The sequence below is a fragment of the Mastigoproctus giganteus genome, chromosome 5, assembly GCF_048544385.1.
Source record: "Mastigoproctus giganteus isolate SK-2022 chromosome 5, ASM4854438v1, whole genome shotgun sequence".
NCBI classification, from domain to species: Eukaryota; Metazoa; Arthropoda; class Arachnida; order Uropygi; family Thelyphonidae; genus Mastigoproctus; species Mastigoproctus giganteus.
The window spans coordinates 101,673,458-101,696,912 of NC_143579.1; the positions used below are offsets into that span (position 1 = coordinate 101,673,458).

The 23,455-nt window shown below is 35.8% G+C and overlaps 1 protein-coding gene across 1 annotated transcript in view; it reads right to left on the reverse strand.

The window, feature by feature from the left end:
• Hpr1 (THO complex 1-like protein Hpr1) overlaps positions 1-23,455 on the reverse strand; it is a 384,568-nt gene that overhangs the window by 165,740 nt on the left and 195,373 nt on the right. The window contains exon 11 of the mRNA XM_090373371.1: positions 11,537-11,637. Coding sequence (XP_090229497.1) covers positions 11,537-11,637 — 101 coding nt within the window. The remainder of the gene's footprint in view (positions 1-11,536; positions 11,638-23,455) is intronic.

Below are 23,455 nucleotides of genomic sequence, written 5' to 3' on the forward strand. Positions count from 1 at the left end.
TATTTGCCATAGGCTTCTCTGTCGCCTGATAATTTATATGCATCCCATGCATTTTTCTTCTCTGTCAAGAGTCTCATTAGTTCATTTGACAACCATTTAGGCCTAAACCTTGAACAATATTTTTAACAGATATCAAACTTTTAGTAGCTTCCACGATTAATTCCTTGAATGCTTCCCACTTAGAATTTGCTGTTGGTAACATCATCAGTCGATCCCACTGTACAGAATTTAAAAACTGTCTGAAACCACTGTAGTCACCTTTACGGAAGCAAAAACCCTTTCCTGTAATCCTGATGGTAATTATATTTTTAAGTAAATCCCACATCAGTACACTGTGATCACTGCCACCTAGTGGTTCCTTTATCTGCAAATTCTTAATACACAAATCATCACTGTTGACAACCAGATAAAGAGTATTACCCTCTCTGGTTGCCTCTCGAACATGCTGCGGCAGGAAACAATCATCCAATAAATCCACAAAGGTCTTACTGGTGTTTGAGTGACCAACCCACAAGTTCCAGTCAATATCTAGGAAGTTAAAATCCCCCATTATAAGACATTCTGAATTACTAGCCCAATATTTCTCTGTACAATTGTTCATTGTACTCATTTGAGTCCTTAGGCCTATAACACACTCCTACTCTTATTTTTGCTTTCACAGTGCTTATGTCAACACCAAACTGACTCCACAGTGCACTGTTCATCTATATAAATTGAATGTACTTATTTTGATTTTATTTTTTTCTTAATTAACAGCATAACACCTCATGCCTTCCTATCCTGTCTATCCTTTCTGTATACATTGCACTTCCCAAATTCCAATTCTGCATTCCTAATATCTGTGTGACACCACATCTCTGATATCCCAACAATATCCGCCTTTGATGTCTTAACCAACACTTCAAATTCATCAAATTTATTTACTATACTTCTAGTATTGGTATACATGCACCTATTCTCATTCTGAGTTACCCTAACACATCCCATACACCCACCTGTTTCACAATGACTGCCATCAGTCCCTGAAATCGCCGGCACCCCCTCGCTTCAGGCCACTGCTTATTCTAATAGAAGTAGTGCAAGAATCACCTTCACCTCTGCCTGAAGCTACTTTTAAACTTTTAGAAACCTTTTAACAGGTCTATAAATAATTACAGATCTGTTAGTTTAACTTCTGTTCCAGGGAAATTAATGGAGGTACTGGTTAAAGAAGCACTGCAGGATCATCTACACATTGCTGAAGATAAACATAAAAAAGGCACATAAAAAAACTTACCACGCACTACTTGCATGTCCCTTTATTTTTTACGATGTTGATTTTAAATCTAATAGCTTCCCTTTATTTTTTATGATGTCTTGTATGGTTTGGTCAACAACATTATAACTAGGGTGACCAACTCTTGTTCAGCCAATTTCGGGATAGCGACCTTAAAAAAAAATCAGAATTTTTTCATTAGTACATCAGATTATGGAATACCCTGGACCCCCATTTTATCTATACATGCCAACGAACACAATTCACATACACTGTGATGTGGCAGCACACACAAGCATACCAATTAGAAGCTTGGATTTTTTTCATGTTCTTTAATCTAAGACAAATAAACAGGTGCCTCCGTAGCCAGGAGCGGCAGTGCATAGCACACGCTTCTTGATTAGACCGGGGTTCAAGCCAGTGACCACCAAATATGGAAAGGTCAGGAAATGACCACCGCATATCTCAGGAGCAATATGGCCTTAGTTGCTAATGCTCCTAAAAAAAAAAAAAAAAAAAAGCAACCAAAACAAATAAACATCGAAGATGTAAATGGAGATTATTTTATTTAAACTTTCTATACACATTCACATATGCTAGTTAATGAATTTTAGTACAATCTATTATTATATTTTATGTTATGTGATGATAAATCAGGACATATGGTGTTCCACCTAGGGTTCTTTCGGGAGTGTTGGTCACCCTATGTATAACAGTTCATTACAGATTTAACGGATGCACCGTTTTCAAACTTTTGAATAATTTCAAGTTTTTGTTTAATTGAAAGCACAACTCTTGCATTTGCCCATCGTTTTCGCTATTTCTAAAAAAAAAAAAAAAAAAAAAAAAAAAAAAAAAAAAAAAGTTTCTATAAAAAAAAAAAAAAAAAAAATTCCGATATCCCTAACATAAATAACGAAACAAAATTTGTCCTTTTGCGGTGTGACGGACACAACAATCAACGTGATGCACTAAAACAAACTAAACATTTGGTGTCTCTCTCTCTCTCTCTCTTTTTTTTTAAAGCGGCGTGTGTGAAGACAGCAGAGGTACACTAATCTGTCAGTGACAACTTATAATGCTGCTTCTTGTGACGTATTTATGACTTGCAAGACATCTGTTTATATCTATTCTAGTTATTGTATTTGAATTTTATGATTTCTGGTTGATTTTTTTTTTTTTTTTTTTTTTTTTAAATTTGGAGTCTTGAAATGTCTTGGTTAATCTGATCCCAGTAAATCAAGAGTCTACTGTGTATATATATACAGCAGACCCTCGATTGACTGGGACACTTCAAGACTGACCATAAATAAAAAAAAAAAAAAAATAATAATAATAATAATAAAATCAACCAGAAATCATAAAATTCAAGTAATATCTAGAATGGGTGATTTGCAAGTTGTAAATAAGCGACAAGAAGTGGTGTTATTAGTCGTCAATGGGAGATTAGTGTGCCTATTACTTTCAACTCCTGCTGCTCAAAAAAGAGAGAGAGAGACCAAATGTTCAGTTTGTTTTAGTGTGTCAAGTCGGTTGTTGTGTTCAGTCGCACTGCAAAAGGGCAAATTTTGTTTCGTTATTTATGTCAGGGATATCCGAATTTTTTTTATTTTATAGCAACCTTTTTTTTTTGTTTAGAACTAACAAAAATGATGGGCAAACACAAGAGACTTGTTGGGCTTCCAATTAAACAAAAACTTGAAATTATTCAAAAGTTTGAAAACGGTGCATCCATTAAATCTCTCAAGAACCATTATAATGTTGATGACCAAATCATCGCAACATTGTAAAAAATAAAGGGTAGCTATTAGATTTAAAATTAACATCATAAAAAATAAGTGCGTGTCCAATACGCACTACTCATGTATTGGAAATGCGAGTAGTGTGTGGCAAGATTTTTCATCTATCGCCATACTTTTTACTTTCGATACAGTAAATCCCCAACGTATGTAGATTTGGATTTACATTACGTTATTTATATTTTTTTATATGACTGAAGATTTCAGTGAAGGGGACACACATTTCACCATAATGACGTAAAAACCCACACAATTCCAGTTATCACAAATGCAATTAGATCGAGTTTACTTACCCGTTTATAATGAATTGCACTAACAGAAAAACCCAATAACCTGGAAAGTGCAAATTGTTTTATTGCTTTATGGCAGTGACCTCTAGAAATGTGCTTTAGTAAAATGTGAGCTTGCATGGGGTGATAATAGTGAGTTTTCGGCCTGTGAAGTTCTTTTCAGAAAATTTAATTTTGACTGTTATCATGGTGCTGACTAAGAGAATAAGTGACAGTGGTACTAGTAAATCTACAAAGAAAAGGAAATCGACTGATTTGGATCAGAAAATTAAAATAACAAGGATGTATGAAAATGGCAAAAAACATTAATAACAAGTACCACACGGAATTCAGATTTTGTCAGTGACAAGGGTGAACACAACAAAGGAGAAAGACAGAATACGAGAAGCGGTGAACCGATCGGCACCAATGAAGGTCAACTATAATAACCAAGGCTATGAAATACATATAATTTTTTACAGTACAATAACATGCGTTTTTGTTCTTCCTTTTATGGTTTCTTTTCTTATGTGCCACTCTGGCTACTTTACAGCTGTTCCCAGATGAAGTTTTTAATTGAACTAATTAAAAATATATGACTATTTTTCTTCATTCTTCTGAGGATATTATGTGGTTTTTGCAATTTTGTCATATCATGGATATAGCAGCAATATTTTATTAGTCATTCCAGAGTTATGTAAAACTCGACTTGCATAAGAGTCCTATATCTTTTACATATGTCGGTTCTTACTGTATTTTTGGATTAACCGGGAAATCGATTATCCAGGAATTTTTTTTTAACATCTATCCCAGAAAATCAAGAGTCTACTGTATATGTTATATATATATTTAACCCCAGGGGCTCACATCTGGTGAGTATGGGCTTGGCACACCCAGGGTCCTGAGCTGGATATCAACGTTCTTCTCTTTCTTGGTGATTCTTTTCTACTTCTGTCTGACTCTCTCTCTCTCTCTCTCAGGATAATTCAGAATTTTTTTGTTTTCTGGTTGGTGTAGCACAGGCCTCAGGCTTCCTTGTGCCATATGGCTAATAATAATAATAATAATAATAATGTTATTAATATTGTAATATATATATGTTATTTATAATTTTTATTTATAATATTCATAATGTGTATATATATATATATATATGAGTATAATAGTGATTGTAGTGTGCCACAAAATTTTAGCATCTTGAAAGGTGTGCTGCAACAATGAAGAGGTTGAGAAACACTGGGGTAGAGAATTGGGTTATAGTACATACTCTTAATAAGAGTATGAACTGGACATACTCTTAATAAGACACATGTGATGCTTAAATGAAAATTAAGTGAAGGAAGAAGGCCAACAACAAGAATTTTTGCTAGTCCCATAGCATATGCCGCCTTGGTCAGATACCTAGGAGCGACTGTTGATGAACATTTATCCTTTTCACCCCATGTTCGAAATCTAAAAGAGAAAATAAGAGGCTATATATATATTCAAAGATTAAAAGATTTGTAAGGGTGGAGAGTGTGGGGTTAAAGAGATGTTCCTTAAGCTTTGATATAAGTGTATATTCATGCCCATAGTTACATATGCATGGAGTGATGGAGTATAGCAGGGGTGGCCAACAAGTCGATCGCGATCTACCAATTGATCGCAGCTTTAATTTCAGTCGATCGTGACGAAATTTAATTATATATAAAAAATAGATTAGTCAAAATCTAAATGTTATTATTATTATGAGCCCCACTGCATACGCTTGTTACAAATCCATTGAATCACGTGACTACTCTTGTCGCCGTGCGGCCGCTAGGCTCATATAGTGAATGTCTTATTGCTAATTGTGCATCAGTTTCTTTACAACTGGATGAATCTACAAACGTCAGAAGCACTGCTCAATTGCTTGTTTTTGTTCATTTGGTTTTCAATGATTCTGCCACTAGAGCAAAAAAACTGCTGGGTGTGGTTTCGTTAAAGAAAGAACTAGAGGCCTTGATATATTTAACGTATTCAAATATTTTATTGAAAAAATTAAATTACCACTATTTAAGCTCGTATCAATAACAACAGATGGAGCATCTTAACGATGGGGCATCTTAACGGATTCATCGCACTGTGCCAAAAGGATGATGAATTCACAGATTTTTTGAATTACCACTGTATCATCCACTAACAAGTGCTAGCCAGCAAAAGATTAAATACTAAAAGTGTTATGGACATAGCTTTCAAAATCGTGAATTCCATCAAAGGACAATCTTTTCAAAGGAGTCTTTTCAAAATGCAACTCGATGAAAATGAACCAGATCTGATATTACACACGTGTGAGGTGGCTGGGTCGGAGTAAGTTTCTATACAGATTTCAAAATTTGCTGAATGAAATTAAAAAAATTTGTTGATCAAAGGGGAGATGATTTTCAGCAGTTACAAGATATGGAATGGTTGTGTGATCCGGCTTTTTTTGGCAGCTTCTACCAGTAAACTAAGTGATCTGAATTTGGAATTACAAGGAAGAAATAAAAATGTGGTTGACATGATTAGTAGTATTTCTGCATATAAATATCAATTTTTGGAAATGACTAAGGATCTCAAAGAAAATAAAAATTCGATCATTTTACTAATATGCAAGATCAATTGCAAAAATATTCTGTTTTTGAATTTAATAGTGAGAAATATGTTTCTGAAATTGAGAAAGTTGTGGATAATTTTGAAACGAGATTCAGTAATTTTAAAACAATTGACGACATTGTTCATTATATTTCTTATCCATCTTCTCTTTCTTGGTAATTCCCTTCTATTTCTGACTCTCTCTCTCTCTCTCACACGGGGGGGGGGGGGGGGGGGTGTAACTCGGAATTTTTTTTTTTTTTTTTTTTGGCAGGTGCAGTAAAAGCCTCGGGCTTCCTTGCACCATATGGCTAATAATAATAATTTGATGTCGACTTAGATATGAAACAAATTGCAAAAAAAAAAAATCGCTGATATTTTTCACATGGAGAAAATATTACTTGAAAATGAAATTATTACATTGCGAAACAATATCTTCTTAAAAGCCAGATCACCAGAAGACTACTTTTGGAAATATGTTTGCTAAGAAAAATACCATAATGTAAAAAAATGCAGTGAACTTTTAAATTCCTGTTTTGGTTCCACATATCTACGTGAATCGGCCTTTTCATATTTGAAACAAAGATGAAGAATCGCTGTACTCTTACAGACTTACATACTTTTTTTTTGATAGTTGTTGCCGCATCGGCTTCTGTGGCCATAACGCACCTCCCAAGGTTTTTGCAGTACTTTGATCCAAGCCCGAGGCAGGATTCGAACCCGCGACCTTTGGGTTGCCAGGCAGGCACTTTACCCAACCGGCTAGCCCGGTCGGCTACTTGCATACAGAAGATTCTTTACGGTTGGCATATCACAGTATGTCCCCGATTTTGAAAAGTCACGAAGACACAAACTTCACATAAATTAAAAATTTATGTACGTATGAATTTAAAATAAGAATTATGAATTGTATTTAATTTTGAAAAATGTTGCTTATAAATTTTAATGTGTTGATTAACTTTTTTTAACCATGTGCAATGAAATTTTTGAGATGGTAGATCGCGGCATATTTTGAAAAAAAAAAAAAAAGTAGATTGCATCACAAATTAAGTTGGCCACCCCTGAGGTATAGGATTTATAACAGTCATGTTCGAAGGAGCCCCCTGTCTGCTCAAAGATTTCCCCTTCTTGTTTGATGAGGGCCTGCAGACCTGTCTCAAATGATGCACTGCAAGTATTGGCTGGGAAAGAGCCAGTGGATTTAGTGGTGGCTAGGAAAACTTTAGAACAAGCCACAATAAAACAACATTTGCATTGAGATCTTGGTATGAGACCTTGCTTAGACATGAATAGGCAATATAGTAGAAACGATTTGAAAATAGAACAAAAAAGATTGCAACTTGGGACAAATGGTACATGGCAAGAACGGTGGGACAATTCTGTACTGGGTTGAGTTACACATGCTTTTGTTCTTGGGATTAGTACTTTACAGGATAATAATACTTGGCCAGGTTTAGGGGTCTTTGCTACAATGCTGGTACCAGAGCATGGTCTAAGAAAGAGATTAGCAGAATAAGGTATTAGGAATAATTTATGTGTACGTGGACAGATAGAAGATACTGAGCATATTTTGAGGCACTGTTCTTATTATGATGATTTGAAAGTAGAATTGATAAATAGAATTGGCACTGATACATATGACTGCTACGAGCTTTTTGTAGATATAGAGAAATACAAGGCCTTCCTGGACTTTGCAAATGCCGTCAGTTTGCAAAGGAAGAGAGGGGCGCTGTAGAATTTTATATATGTTTAATTGTGAGTTATAATTTATAAGTTTTATGATATTTTGAATTTTTATTTATTAATTGATATATATAAAAAAAAAGTTCTTGGAAGTTTTGTTTATATTGAGGGATTAAAAGGTAATATATGGTGACCTGTTAAATTAACTTCTAGTCCAGGGAAAATGGAGTCATTGGTTAAGGAAGGATTGCAGGACCATCTAGACAGGAGTGCAGTTATACTGCAGCCATAATATCGATTTGTTAAGGGTCAATCTTGTGTGATGAATTTGGCTGTATACTATGCAGTAACAATGGAATTGAATGAAAAAATATTTTGATATCACATACGCAAGTTTCAGGAAATCTTTTGATACAGTTGCACATAAAAGACTGCTATACAAATTGTTGCAGAGTGGTATTAAGGGCAAGTTACTGCTATGGATAAAGGAATGGTTGAGTAGGAGAAGACAGAGAATGGTTACCAATGGACATTGCTCTTCATGGACTAATTTTATTAGTGGGGTCTCCCAGGGATTAGTGCTTGGCTCATTGTTGTTTTTGATATTTATTAATATAAAAATGTAATACTGATAACAAAAATATTAATGATATTATATTTATTAACGACTGTAGGAACTACCAGGTTTTCATAACAACTAAGAAATACAGTTCAAAGCATAGGCCTAAATGGATGTCAGATGAATTGATGAGACTCGTTGCAGAGAAGAAAAATGCATAGGATGCACATAAATTATCAGGTGATACAGATGAATATAGTAGATATAAACTAGTTTACAATCGAGTCACAAAAGAGATTAAGCAAGCTAAGGTACTGCATTACAAGAAGTCTCTGGCAACAAAAACTTCTTTACATATGTAAACAGTAGAAGGAAGTTATTCCTTCTACAATGGTTGACTACATAGGAATGGATTAAGTGTTGATGATCCTGCTCAGGTTGCAGACAAACTGAATGGGTATTTTGCATATACATTTGCACATGAGGGATGGATATGCCAGAACGAGTCAAATTGGTGGGGAATTGAGTCAATGACTGTTGAAACAAACTCCCATCCAGCGTTGTCGAGGTGGGTGGTTTGAATAAATTCAAGAAAAAGTTAGATAAACTGTTGGAGAAGAAGAACATATGAAATGAAGTGTTGGCTTTTTTTTTTTTTTTTTTTTTGTTAATGCCTTATAAGTTTCCTTTCCTGCATCATTGCCACTATTAATAATAATAATATTTATGAAAGTATATAATCAGGCTTAAGGCCTTACTGTGCATATGACACCAAGGTTATCCCTGTGGTTAATGGCTGCAACAAGATTTGGCTAAGAAAAGGCAATTGAAGTTTAATATTGACAAATGCAAGATATTTATTAATATAAAAATGTAATACTGATAACAAAAATATTAATGATATTATATTTATTAACGACTGTAGGACCTACCAGGTTTTCATAACAGCTAAGTTCAGAGCATAGGCCTAAATGGATGTCAGATGAAATATACAGATAGTAATACAACATATAGCACAGTAACCACAGACTAACATATGGTAACTGTTTGGTACTACACTCGGGGTTGTGTAAAATGAAAAGTCTTGGGGATAATTGTGCAGTCAGATATGAAATCACATGAGCATAAAGCTATAGTTAAACTGCATCTTCAGCACTGCTTACAGGTCTAGAGGTCTCATTTTTGGAAATGATGTGGATCAGCTAGAATGAATGCAGAGAAGGGATATGAGATTGGTGAGAGAAATCAAGGAAGGTTTCAGTTCTGCAAACTGGAGCCATCTGGAGACTAGACACCTGCAAGGTGACCTGACTAAGGTTTTGAATGGGTTGAGCAAGCTCAATGCTGATGGCATTATTCCTCTTGGTCAGACTACACACATGAAAGGGCATAAATTCAAACTGAAGGAAGATGGCTGCAGGACAGAAGTTTTCCTTCAGCCAGAAGGTAGTTGACTGTTGGAAAAATCTTCATCTGTTGCTGTGGAAGTGGGTAATTTGAATAAATTCAAGGAAGAACTAGGCAAACTATTAAGAGGTGATGTGAGAAGGTTTTTTTTTTTTTGGCTGATGCTGTATAACGCTTGCTCTCTTACACCATTTGGCATACTATTATTAAACCTAAAGTGAAAGAGGGAACCTTTATGGTGCCAGGCTTCAAATAAATCAGAGGACTTCTGCAAGATGAAAGTTTTGGAAAATGCTGCAGTCATTTGACATTTCAAATTACTTTGAGAAAACATTTTAAGTAAACAAAAGGTTTTCACAAAGCCATTTGAAATTTCTAAACTCAATCTTGGTATTCAGCTCTCCTGCATACTAAGATGGAGTTCAGAAACTGCTCAATGCAAATAAAAAAGTGGGATGTCTCATGCATTGCAACTTCATTTCTTGCATTAGCATTTAGCCTTTTTTCCTGAAAACCTTAGTTAGCATGGTGAGTGAAGGGCACGAGGAATGATTCTATCAAGACATTGAGTCAATGGAAAATTGTTACCAAGGATTCTGGAATGAACACACGTTACCAGACTACTTCCAGATACCGTTTAGAAACATTCTAAACAAAGCTTATTCAACATCTACACATTCACATCTTTTTCACAGTACTTTATTATTTTAACTGTCTATAAAGTGTATTGGGTTAAGTTGTAAAAGTGATAAAAATGTAATTGTAATCAGTTTTGTGTTTTGTAATGAAATCATCTTAATTAATTTCTATTATCAGCAGTCATATTATGATAACCACATGGGCTAATAAAAACCAAGATCACATTTGAAATTGGAGCACAAAACTAGTTTAGGAAAAGAAAAAAAAAAAAGACATTTTAATTTTGTTGCCAGTGTTATCCTACTAATAAAATTTATGACAGAATCATTTATATCAATGGAAATATTGTATACAAAATTGTATTAATCTCTCAGCAAGTTTTCTGCACATAAGTGGATCACCCATAATGAATTTTTGTTGCAATAGGCTCTGCGGAGTGAGAGTTTTTTCACTGAATTTTGAAATTTTGTAAAAAATGAAAACTTCATATGTAAATGCTTTGAAATATGAAAAATTTTTAAATTCTTATTTTAGAATTATAACATTATTCATTAAAAAAAATTTGTAAATAAACTGGTTGTTAACTTCTTTGTTGCAACAATAACTTCTACATCCATTTATGAGTTACCTGATTAAGTTTTATCAAATTCTGGATCTAAATTCCACAGAGGTTCTTCAATGTTTGCTTTTTAAGCCCAAACTGATATCAACTTGACTGAGATCAGATTAAACCTCAGTTGTCCCAAATCGGACAACTGAGGTGCAATCTTCCTCTCATTTTTCAAACCTGTTCATGCTGCTATCTATTATTATATACAATTAGCTGCAAACACAAATAAACGATGTCATCACGTACTAGAAAAATTAAGACAATTCATACATTGAAGGGAAGTAACTCTTAAAGTGACCTTCAAAATGTAAATTAAGTATGTGTTTATACAGAGCCCAAATGTGTTTTTTTTTTTTTTTTTTTTTTTTGTCAGTTGTTGGCGCATCAGCTTCTGTGGCCATAATGCACCCCCCAAAGTTTTTGCACTACTCTGATAATAACCCACGACCTTTGGGTTGCCAGGCAGGTACTTTACCCACCCAGCTAGCCCGGTCAGCAGCCCAAATGTGAAAAATATAGAGCTATACATGTATTACTGAAAAGTTATGGAAAATAATAACAATAATAGTAATAAGTGAATTCAATTAAACCGTTGATTCTTGATTTACATAATGATGGATCTCCTGACTTTATTAATTAAGAAATAAGCTGAATGATTTATCCTTGATATTTGAATCAAGTTAACTGCTTAATATTATAAATATCTAAATTTACACAACTTACTGTTTGAATTTCACAGATGATTGAAGGTACTGAAACAATATGAGAAATTGTACTAGAATATATCGTCGAAAGTTGCTATCACTGAGTTCAAGTTCTAACAGCTGTAAAAAAATAATAATAAAAAAAAAATAAAATAAATACAGACTTATTAACAAAAGACATTGATATTACACTTTCAATCTACTAAAAGAATTATGCATTTACTTAACAACTGCAAAAGGAAACTGATACCCTGAGTTATAAATGTTATCAATTATTTCATATACAGTTGCTATATGAAATAATATCTCAAGTCTCAATGCTAAACTAAATATATGAACTCCTGGGAAGAGTTCTTCTATATAATATCTTGTGGTTTAAAAAAAATTAGCATCCTTTTCTTTATTTTTAATATAACTATTCACAATCCATAAGCTTTTTTCCTTAATGTACACCACATTTTACTAAATCTCTCTCCATGCTTGTATTTCCTTTCCACAGTACATACATCATTCCATTTTGCTCTAAGCACAGGTTGGTGATTAGTTACTATCATATCTCTACTAAACCCATCCCAAGTAAAGAAGAATTTGGTTTGGTTTTTTTTTTAGGAGCATTAGCAACTAAGGCCATATTGCTCCGTGAATATGCGGTGGTCATCACTTAGACCTTTCCGCATCCTCCGTATTTGGTGGTGACGGGCTCGAACCCCGGTCTAATCAAGAAGCGTGTGCTACGCACTGCTGCTCCTTCCCACCAGGCTACGAAGGCGCCAGTAAAGAAGAACAGTACACGCATGTTTACTTATGGATTTTAGTTGGAATTTTAATATTTTTGCAATACTGATGTTTATTGTTACACCAATACATACCTATGTACCTATATATATATATATATATATATAGGTTCATACTACTAACTTATATATAAATTAGTAGTCGTGAAAAGCAATGTGCTAATATTACGGTACTAGTAATGCTATGGAGAACAAAGGGTGAACGGAACAGAAATTGCTATCACAGTGAACAAAGAAGGGAGCTAAGATAAAGGTGAAGCAATAATGAATAATAAAAATAACTTAGTGCTCTTCATCCTGTGACTTCAGCACCTTTTTCAAGGGCCAGCCCCCAAAATCAAAGGAGGAGGTGGCAATAAGTGGGTAGAACCTCTGTTTCTGACATGAAATACACACCACACGTGGTACACGTGAAAAGTAGGTAAAGTCTGTTTAAGGTAGGTAAAGTCAGTTAAAATAATTTTTTAATTTTAATTTTAATCAAGTGGCATGCGTATATTTCATGGCTGACCCGACAGAGGCTAGAAGTAATGATATTAAAAGAATAACAAGAATAAAAAGCAAGAAATGGGATAACTTACTGGGGTCGTGGTGATCTGTACTGCTGTGGAGAAATAAAATGTTTAGAATAAATGTGGGCTATGGTATATGGTGTAAGAAATTGGGAAAAAATTTTTAAATTAAATAAATTAATTAAGTTGGGCTAGTTAAATATATCTCCAAATATATTCAAATAAATTAAACTAAATTAGTGAAGTAGTAAATTAAAAATTAATTAAACCAATTTGTTACGAATGTAAAAAGGGTTAGTGGTAGGGTTACCCTTTTAAGGCTAAGAGTATGAAGGAATGTGTCCCAGGATAAAAAGGAATAACAGGCCAGCAAAGTAGCGGTAAATAGTCGTTGAACTTTGTATAGGTGAGGAAAGTGTTTTAAAGCAGAAAAGGAGCATATTGGGTATTGCATTCGGTAAACTAATGGCTCGCGAGAAATAAATATACCATATTTCCCCATGTATAAGATGCACCTTAATTTTGGAGCCCGAAATTTGAAAAAAAATGTATTACATAAAGTTATTGAACTCAAGTTTTATTCATCATAAAATTCATACAACTCCTCATAACTTGAATTCAGCACTGTACGAAAATCTTTTCTGAGCCATTTCTGGGCAGAACGTGGCAAAATGTAACCTAATATACCGGTAACAAGTGCGAAACAATGAGAGCAAAGACAAGAAGCACGAAAAAACGGGAAATGCAAGTAAAAAAAATCTACAACCACTGTATAAGACGCACCCAGTTTTTAGACCCCAAATTTTTTGAAAAAAGGTGCGTCTTATACATGGGGAAATACGGTATATTTATTTCTCGTATTTCTCGGTGTATATATATACTCTCTTAATTTAGTGGTTTTGTTATGTATTAGTATTAGCAATGGCCACATGATGCAAGGAAGCCTATGGCTTATGCTGCACCAGCCAAAAAAAAATAAATAAAAAAAATAATAATAATAAGAAGAAGAATAATAAATAAATAAAATAAAAATTTTAAAAATAAATAAATAAAATAAAATAATAATAAGAAGAAATTTAAAAAAAATAAAAATTAATAACAGAAATGGAAATAGACAACATATATGTCTCCCTCCTCCCTTAGGTAATTATCCAGCTTACCCTTGAATTTCCCCAAACTGTCAGCCTCTACCACCCATGTAGATAACTTATTCCATTATTCCAGTAATTTATAACTCACTGGCTAAAATAAAATGTATCTGAGTATTCTATCTGTAATTTTTATATCTTTAAGTTTAACTATAGTATTACTACAGTACCGTTGTAATTATTGATCATAATTTGTGATAAAAATTAAATGTACATAAATAAAAGCAAGTTAGTTAATGTACCTGGTACCTTACATTTTCCAGTGCATTCTACTTTTTTATTTATTAAGATTAATTGAATTTTTTTTCTTTTTTGTGATTAATAGAAATTAAAGGTCAATTAATTACTAAGATAAAGGTCAATTAATTACTAAGATTATAACTTTACCCAACACTTAATAAAACTGTACAGTTTTACATTCCTAAATTAACCATTCAGTTTATTATTTATTTTTCTTCCCCCATATTTTTTGAGTCTTTTCTCTCTCTCTCTCTCTCTCTCTGTATATATTCTCTTCACAAGTGACAACGCATTCACGAGTCTTGCATAATAATACACACAAAGTGTGCACTGTTTGAGGCTAACAAATACTGCATTTAAACTACGTTTTTTTTTCATAGAAACTATAGGGTAAAAAGACAGAATAATTCTTGGGTTTCTATTTGTCTGATTTTAATGAAATTTGCAATTGCTCAAGAAATATTTTTAAAAGGCCTAAATATAAAATTTCATAAAAATCCGTCCACTGGGAGTCCCACTATTACATTCAGATGGACGAATGGACATGGTGAATAAAAGAGGTGCATATATACAGGGTATTTCAAAAAAATGTATACATATTGTGATGGTCAATAAATTCCATGTTTATTTATTATAATAGTTTAGTTACATACATACAGCCGCATAGCCGAGTGGTCAGGCATGCAAGTGCATTAGTACACATGCCTTGAGTGACCAGGGTTCAAGCCCATGACTGCAAAATACGGTGCTGGTTCTTGTATTATTACAAGAACCAGCACCGTGTTTCTGTCTATGTTGTGAACTCCTCTGATCGTTTGGTTGTCCCGGAGTATAAACAGAAAATTTATTTATTTATTTATAATATATAAAATGTATACACCATTTTAAAATCCATAACTCAATCATTCCCCCCTCCCACCCCCGTTAAAAAGTTTGTGCCTGAAATGGAGACTCAAAGGCTTACATTTGAGCAACATAAATTTGTGCTAAAGTGGTATCAGAAATTTGAAAATTTATCAAAATGTAAAGTCCAAAGACAGTAGATATGTGAATTTGCAACAGGACCTCCAACGTGAGTGACCGCTTTACACATCCGAAATTTCAGCCTGGTCTGTACTTGTCAACAGGAGAGACTGCTTCTACAGGGATGGGATACACTTAAATAGAAAGGGTGCAAGAATATTTGCTGATGCTATCGAGGCAGTGTTAGGTGGGTCGGAAAACTGCTAGCTTGGGGGAATACAAGGACTAATAGATTAACAGTAGCCACTGGCAGAGGTGAAAGTGATTCTTGCACTGCTTCTATTGGAATGAGCAGCAGCCTGGAAAACAAGATGCAGGGTAATTCAGAGACAGCTGGGAGTCATCGCGGTACAAGTAAACATATTGGTTGTGATAGGGCAGCTAAGAATAAGAATAGGTGCATGTATACTTGAATGTACACCAATGCTAGGAGTTTGGTAAATAAATTTGATGAATTTGAGATATTGCTCAAAACATCAAAGGCAGATATTGTTGGGATATCAGAGATGTGGTGCAACACAGATATAAGGAATGCAGAACTGGAATTTGGGAAGTACAATGTGTACAGAAAGGATAGACAGGATAGGAAGGGATGAGGGGTTATGCTATTAGTTAAGAAACACACAAAATCCAAGGAAGTGAAGCCAGTTGACATCGCTGGACAGTGCAGTGTTGAGTCAGTCTGGTGTGACAAGCATTGGGAGATCAAAATTGAGTAGGAGTGTGCTATAGGCCTAATGACTCTGATGAGTATAATAAAAAAACTGTACAGGGAAACAGAGTGGGCCAGTATATCAGAAAGTCTTATAATGGGGGATTTTAATTTCCCAGATATTGACTGGAATTTGTGGGTTGGTCACTCACACACTAGCAAGGCTTTTGTGGATTTATTAGATGATTGTTTTCTACATCAGCATGTTCGGGAGGCAAATAGAGGGAGTAATACTCTTGATCTGATTCTTCATACATTAAGAGTAGTGATTGAGTAGTGATTCTTCATGCATTAAGAATCTGCAGATAAAGGAAACACTGGGTGGAAGTGATCACAGTGTGCTGAAGTGGGATTTACTCAAAGAGGTAACTACCATCAGGAGTAAAGGGGAGGGTTTTTGCTTTCGTAAAGGTACCTACGGTGGTCTGGGACAGTATTTAAATTCTATACAGTGGGACCAACTGATGATGTTGCCAACAGCAAATTCAAAATGGGAAGCATTCAAAGAATTTATCTTGGAAGCTACTAGGCTTTACATGTCAAGTAAGAAATAATGTTCAAAGTTTAGGCCTAAATGGATGTCAGATGAACTAAAGAGACATGTGGCAGAGAAAAATGCATGGGATGCATATAAATTAATGGGTGACGTGGAAGCCTATGATAGATATAAGCTGGTCTGTAACCAAGTTGCAAAGGATATTAGCTAGGCAAAGGTAGATTATGAGAAAAAAAAAAAGGCAAAGGATGCAAAGAAAAACAACAAAGAGTTCTTTACCTATGTAAATTCCAGAAAGAAAGGGATGAATCAGATTGGTCCACTGGATATTGATGGTTCAACTGTTGATGATCCTGCTCAGGTGGCTAACAAACTGAATGAGTATTTTGCATCTACATTCATACATGAGGAGTTATTCAGGGAGGGGAATGCCAGAGGTTAGTTAAACTCTGGCAGTGAACTGGATGATTTTGTAATAACTGAGAGGAAAGTGGAGGAGAAATTGTTGAGGATAAACATAAAAAAGGCACCCGGGGTGGATGGGATCTATCCAGTCATATTAAAGGAGGCAGCAAAGGAAGTAAGCAAACCCTTAGCCATAATTATGAGAGCTTCTTTGGACTCGGGGGAGGTACCTTTAGACTGGAGATGTGCAAATGTGACCCCAGTTCACAAAGGAGGATCAAAGGCTGACACAAGTAATTATAGACCTGTGACTTTAACTTCTGTTCCAAGAAAATTAAGGGAGGCACTGGTTAAAGAAGCACCGCAGGATCATCTAGACAAGACTTCAGTTATAGCTCGGACACAGCATGGTTTTGTTAAGGGAAAGTCTTGCCTCACCAATTTGATTGGATACTATGATGCAGTCACAAAAGAACTGGATGCAGGGAATAACTTTGATATTATATATTTGGATCTTAGAAAGGCTTTTGATACTGTTGCACATGGAAGTGTAGCATTGGAGCCAAATTGCTGCTATGGATTAAGGGATGGTTGAAGGGGAGAAGAGAGAGTGGTAATCAATGGACACTGCTCATCATGGACTAATATTATTAGTGGAGTCCCTCAAGGTTCAGTATTGGGTCCATTGTTGTTTTCTGTATTTATAAATGATATTGATGATGGTATATCAAGCTTAATGTCCAAGTTTGCAGACAATACAAAGGATGGCAGGGTTGTTAAGGACGCTACTGATGCTATGCTGCTGCAACAGGATCTGGAAAGGTTGAGCAGATGGGCTGAGAGGTGGCAAATGAAGTTTAACATTGACAAATGTAAAGTACTACACATGGGAAAAAGCAACCCCAGAGCAACGTATCAACTCTGTGGTACTACACTGACAGTGGTAGAGAATGAAAAGGACATGGGAGTAATTGTGCAGGCAGATTTGAAGTTTTCTGAGCAGTGCAGACGGGCTGCAAGAGTAACTCATGGTGTCTTGTCAATGATATACAGGAATTTTTCTAGAAGGGATAAGAAGGTGATTATTCCTTTGTATAAGGCAATTGTCAGACCACACCTTGAGTACTGTATACAGGTCTGGAGGCCTCATTTTAAGAAGAATGTAGAGCCGTTGGAACGAGTGCAGAGAAGGGCAAGAAGATCAGTGAATGGAACAAAGGGTTGCTCTTACGAAGAAAGGCTTAAGTTTTGCAAATTACAGTGTCTAGAGACTAGGCACCGGCGAGTTGATCTGATAGAGGTGTATAAAGCCTTGAATGGTTTGAGCATGCTCAATGCTGATGAGATTCTTCCTCTTGCTCAGAATAATCACCTGAGAGGGCATAAATTCAAATTGAGGAAAGACAGATGTAGGATAGATGTGCGGAAATTTGCCTTTAGCCAGCGGGTATTTGGTTGCTGGAACAGACTTCCATCCCCTGTTGTGGAAGTTGATATCCTAAATTAATTTAAGGCTCAGCTTCACCCCTCCAGTTGAACTGGAGTGGTGAGTGGAAGTTTCTTTTTTTTTTTTTTTGGCTGATGCTGCATAGGCTTGCTTTCTTTCATCATGTGCCTCTACTAATGCTAAATTTGAAGCGGATGGTACTGTGAAAGACAAGGAGAGGAGGAAAATGAAAAAAACTCAGACATAAACGAGCCCTGAAATGTCACCTGTGGCCTTACAATGATTTGTGCAATCACCAAGAAAATGCATAAAGTGTGCTCAGGAAACACAAATTGGTTTCAAAGCAAAGCAAGTGTTCATTAAATTTTAAAAATGTGCAAGGTGAAAATATTATATTCCAAGATTAGCACATGCCTCAAATGCAGTTGATTCCGATCGCCGAACTGAGTCTTGTGAGTGATTTCAGACAAAAGTAACAGGAGAGGCACAGTTTTTTTGGTTTGATGAAGCTATGTACAAGTTAAACTGCATGTGTGGACTATTCATTCCACACATTCATGTGTAGACTGATAGTCCACACATTCATTGTGGAACAGCATGTAAATTTACCAGGGATCACAGTATGGTATGGTTTGTAATCCAAGGATAAGTTTTTTTTTTTTTGATGGAAATAGTTACTGGTGATCTCTACCTCAACATCCTTCAGACATCACCTGTACCCAAAATGGGTCAGCTGATGAGGCTGGAGACTAATTTTCAACAAGATGGAGCAACTCCACATTTTTTTTTTTTTTTGCAATGTCAGGACATATCTTAATGAAACTTTTCCATACAGACAGGTTGAATGAAGAGGCAGCATTTGAATACCCTGAATGTTCATTTGACTTAATCACACTTGACTTTAACTTGTGGGATTACCTAAAAGACAAAGTATATACCACAGAATCTTCAACACTTGGGGAGTTAACACAAGCTATTGAAGAAAAGAGTGAATTTTGTCTTCACCTTTCAAAAGTCTGGTGATTTCATCTCAACCCATTTCTCCACTTCTATTACTTCAATGCACTATTACTACCATTCTCATAGAAAAAATATTCAAAAGCAGCATCCAGTCCTGCATCTCAAAAGACATGGTTGTCATTGATAATAATATATTCCAAATGCAGAATTAAACCCTTTTTATTGCTATAAATCTACCAAACAATGAGTAAAATGCATGAATGTGTATGTGTTTTTGCCCATGATTATTCTTTTATGGTAGTTTCACATGGTAGTTTAAGAGCAATTTTCCTCACACATTTTTTGAAAAATGTAGGATTCAAACTTGAATTAATTACAATTAATTTTTCCCATTATTCACCAAAACATCTCAGTAGGCAAAGTTTAATTTTGACTACCTTTTATAATAAAAAGCAGGTAAGTTTTATCAAACAAAAAGGCTAAAGAACACCATTTAAGTATATCAAAGCTATTATTATTATTATTATTATTAGTGACATAATGCAAAGAATCAAACTTTTAAAGCACCGGACAAAAAAAAAAAAAAAAATTCCCACATCACTTATCCACTCCCTCCAATAATTTGTCTAGTTCTTCCTTGAATTTATTCAAACTGCTCACTTCCACAACATCACATGGAAATTTGTTCCAACAGTCAACCACCAGCCACTGGCTGAAGGCAAACCTGTATCCTGCAACCATCCTTCCTCAATTTGAATTTAGGTCTCAACCTCTCAGCAAGTGGAAGAATGCCATCAGCAATAAGGCTGCTCAATCCATTCAAAGCCACAAAAACCTGACAGTGTTAAAAATTATGGAAAATCCTAAAGTTTCAAAACTTTATTAGACATGTTAGACAGACAAACTGTGTAGTCGAGACACGCTAATTTTCACAAAAGTCAGACAAATGCTAACTTATAATAATTTTCTCAAGTAGATCTGTGTTCTCATTTTGAATTTAGTATAAATGGTGTGAATTTACCCAAATAGGATAGTGTAGGATATTAAGAAGTAGGTTTGGATCAGAATATTAAATTAGGTGATAAGATGGTTGGTTTTTTTTTTTTTTTTTTTAGGAGCATTAGCAACTAAGGCCATATTGCTCCAGGATATCCGGTGGTCATTCCCTGACCTTTCATCATCCTCCGTATTTTTTTTTTTTTTTTTTATGTGAACCCCAAACACGAGAGGTATTAGAACCTATAGTACTTAGTACCGTGCTTGAGTGGGAGGTTGAGAGGACGAAAGAAGATATTTGTTGACACTGGACTTGAACTTCTGTGGATTGTAATTTTCAGGAAATCCATATGAAGGAAGGTTGTTCCAGAAAACGGCAGTTATGGGTTTGAAGTTGGACAGTAAATGGATGTTGGCTGGTGGCGGCATGTGTTCGGACTGCTTTGAAAGAGAGAGCGGTAACTATAGAAGCCAATTCAGAAGAACAGTGCCCATGGAAGTATCTGTAGAAGAGGCATGCAGCAGAAACAGTACGTCTTTGAGAAAGTGAGTGGAGAGACTCTGTTAGAGATGAATCATTAATTAACATAACTGCCCTCTTCTGAATGGAATCAAGAAGCCTGAGAGAGGTTTTGGGGGCACCACCCCAGATGTGGGAACAATATTCCATGGCAGGGCGGATTTGCGATTTATACAGAGTGAGCAGCTGTTTGGAAGAAAAGTAACGCCAAGAGCGAATATTTCTAATGTGCCAAGAGAGATTAGAAGTCAGGGTAAATACCCGAAAGAGATATATAATTTTCCCTAGAAATCGGAGTGTCACTAAAGATAAGCATAGGAGCAGAAGAATCCTTTTTGAGAGATATAAAACAACACTGAGTTTTAGAACGGTTGAAATCAACTAAGTTGTCATTGCCCCACTGGAGAATTACCTGAAGATCCGCATTTATGCTAGCAGGTCAGCTTTATCCTTGGCTGAAGTGACAACAGAACCATCTGGTTTGGACACAGGTGGGAGCAGAGATGGGCAAAAGTTGTGGCCAATAGCTTTGGCAAGAGACCAGAATGCTCGGCTATCATTAGGGCAAGAAGCAAGTTTTCTACTCTTAGCCTGTTCAAACTCTAGTTTGGACTGATTAATAACTGCTTTACAATTGTTGTGAGTTTTGGTGTAGGCAGAAAATGACACTGAAGAATTAGAAACAAGCCAATTACGATATGCAACATTCTTCTCTTGAACAGCCTTAGCACATTTATTGGAAAACCAAGGTTTAGATAAAGGACGAGATTTTAAAGTGGAGTGTGGAATAAAGGATTTCATTCCTACAAGGATAAATTCACTGGCACGATCTGAGCAAACATTGACATCAGAAGTTTTAAAACAGTAATCCGACCAAGGAAAAGAAGTCTCGCAGGTCATCCCATTTTGCATTCTTGTAATGCCAAACAACACGAGGTTGGGAATAGCCACGAGATAAAGGTTCCATTGGAGAAGAGACAATCACCAAGTTGTGATCTGAAGTGCCTAAAGGAGCTCTCACTTCGACTGTGTACTTAGAAGGGTTGTTTGTGAGAAAAAGATCAAGCGTATTGGCTGTATGATTAGGATTGTCCGGTATTCTTGTAGGTAAATGAACAATCTGTGCTAAGTCATTAGTAATTGTAAAAGCCTCAGCATCTCGACCTGCTGGGTCGGTGTGACTAGAAAATTTGGTGGTGATGGGCTTGAACCCCGGTCTAATCAAGAAGCGTGTGCTACGCACTGCTGCTCCTTCCCACCTGGCTGCGGAGGCGCCAGATGATAAGATGAACATTCCATTTCAGCCTCCATAGGCACCACTACTCGAGCCACAGCTCATCCATGGATTTAATCCTCATGGGAAATACAGCTTTAATTTAGAATTCCTTTTGTTAGTAATAAAACGCAATAAAACAACTCAAATAGAACACAGATGATAAGATGAGAAGAAATTCAACCTGCATGGCTCTAATGGGAGACAAACGATTCGCCGTAGACTGTACAGTGTCTACAGTGAAATTCCCTACCAGCCAAATGATATGGGGGTGCATTTCATATCACTTGCAGTTTATAAAAGGTTCCGTCTGGCTGCCAATGGATACCTAGCTATATTGGAAAGCAAATTGCTGCCAACCATTAGAGACCATTTCAACCTGCCAAGTAACTGCATCTTTCAGGATGACTCTGCTCCTGGTCATCAGCAGAAAAGTTGTTGTTGTTATTTGGTTTTTAGTAGCATTAGCAACTAAGGTCATATTGCTCCGGGGATATGCGGTGGTCATTCTCTGACCTTTCCTCATCCTCCGTATTTGGTGGGCATGGGCACGAACCCTGGTCTAATCAAGAAGCGTGTGCTACGCACTGCTGCTCTTGCCCACCTGGCTAGTGAGCCACTGGGAGAAAAGTGTAAGTAGGCACTTAAGTAACTACAGAAGTGCCTACTTATAGAAGTAGGCACTTCTGTAAGTAGGCACTTCTGTAGTTACTTTAGCTTCATTTCTGCATTAGAGGTTTACATTTGTTAGAGGTGAAAAAATAAAATGGTTGGAAGAATGGTTCATTACAATTGCTAGCTGGCCAGGAAACAGCCTGGACCTGAATCCTATGGAGAACTGTTGGCATCATGTGGAATTTGCATTTGCCACAAAGAAACCAAAGACCCTTCGTGAACTTCGGGAAGCCATAATTTGTGTTTTGAACCACGAACTATCGGTTCATTATCTTCAGAAATTGATCTTGTCAATGGCTCGATGGTGTGCTGCTGTCATCATGGCCAGAGGCGGTTCAACTAAATAACCGTTTGCACCTGGTGAACTTTTCATTTTGTTTTCCATTTAAAATGATAAACTGAAGCAAACTGAGGGCTCCTGATAACATTTCAGCCATAATTGTGGTGTTTACCAAAACCGTTGTATAAAGGTAGCAAATGCTCATTTTGGAATATTTTGAGAGCACCTGTCAAATATTACTTAGCTTTGCCTTAACTATTAATAAATATCTTTTGTTTATACAGGTAATTCTCGGCTTTACGAGTTAATTCGTTTACTCCTGAGTCCAATGATGCTCTCATAATTAAGCCTAAGGGTTTGCTTACTTCCTTTCCAGCCTCCTTTAATATAACTGGATAGATCCCAGCCACCCCAAGTGCCTTTCTAACGTTTATCTTCTACAATCTCTCCTCTGCTT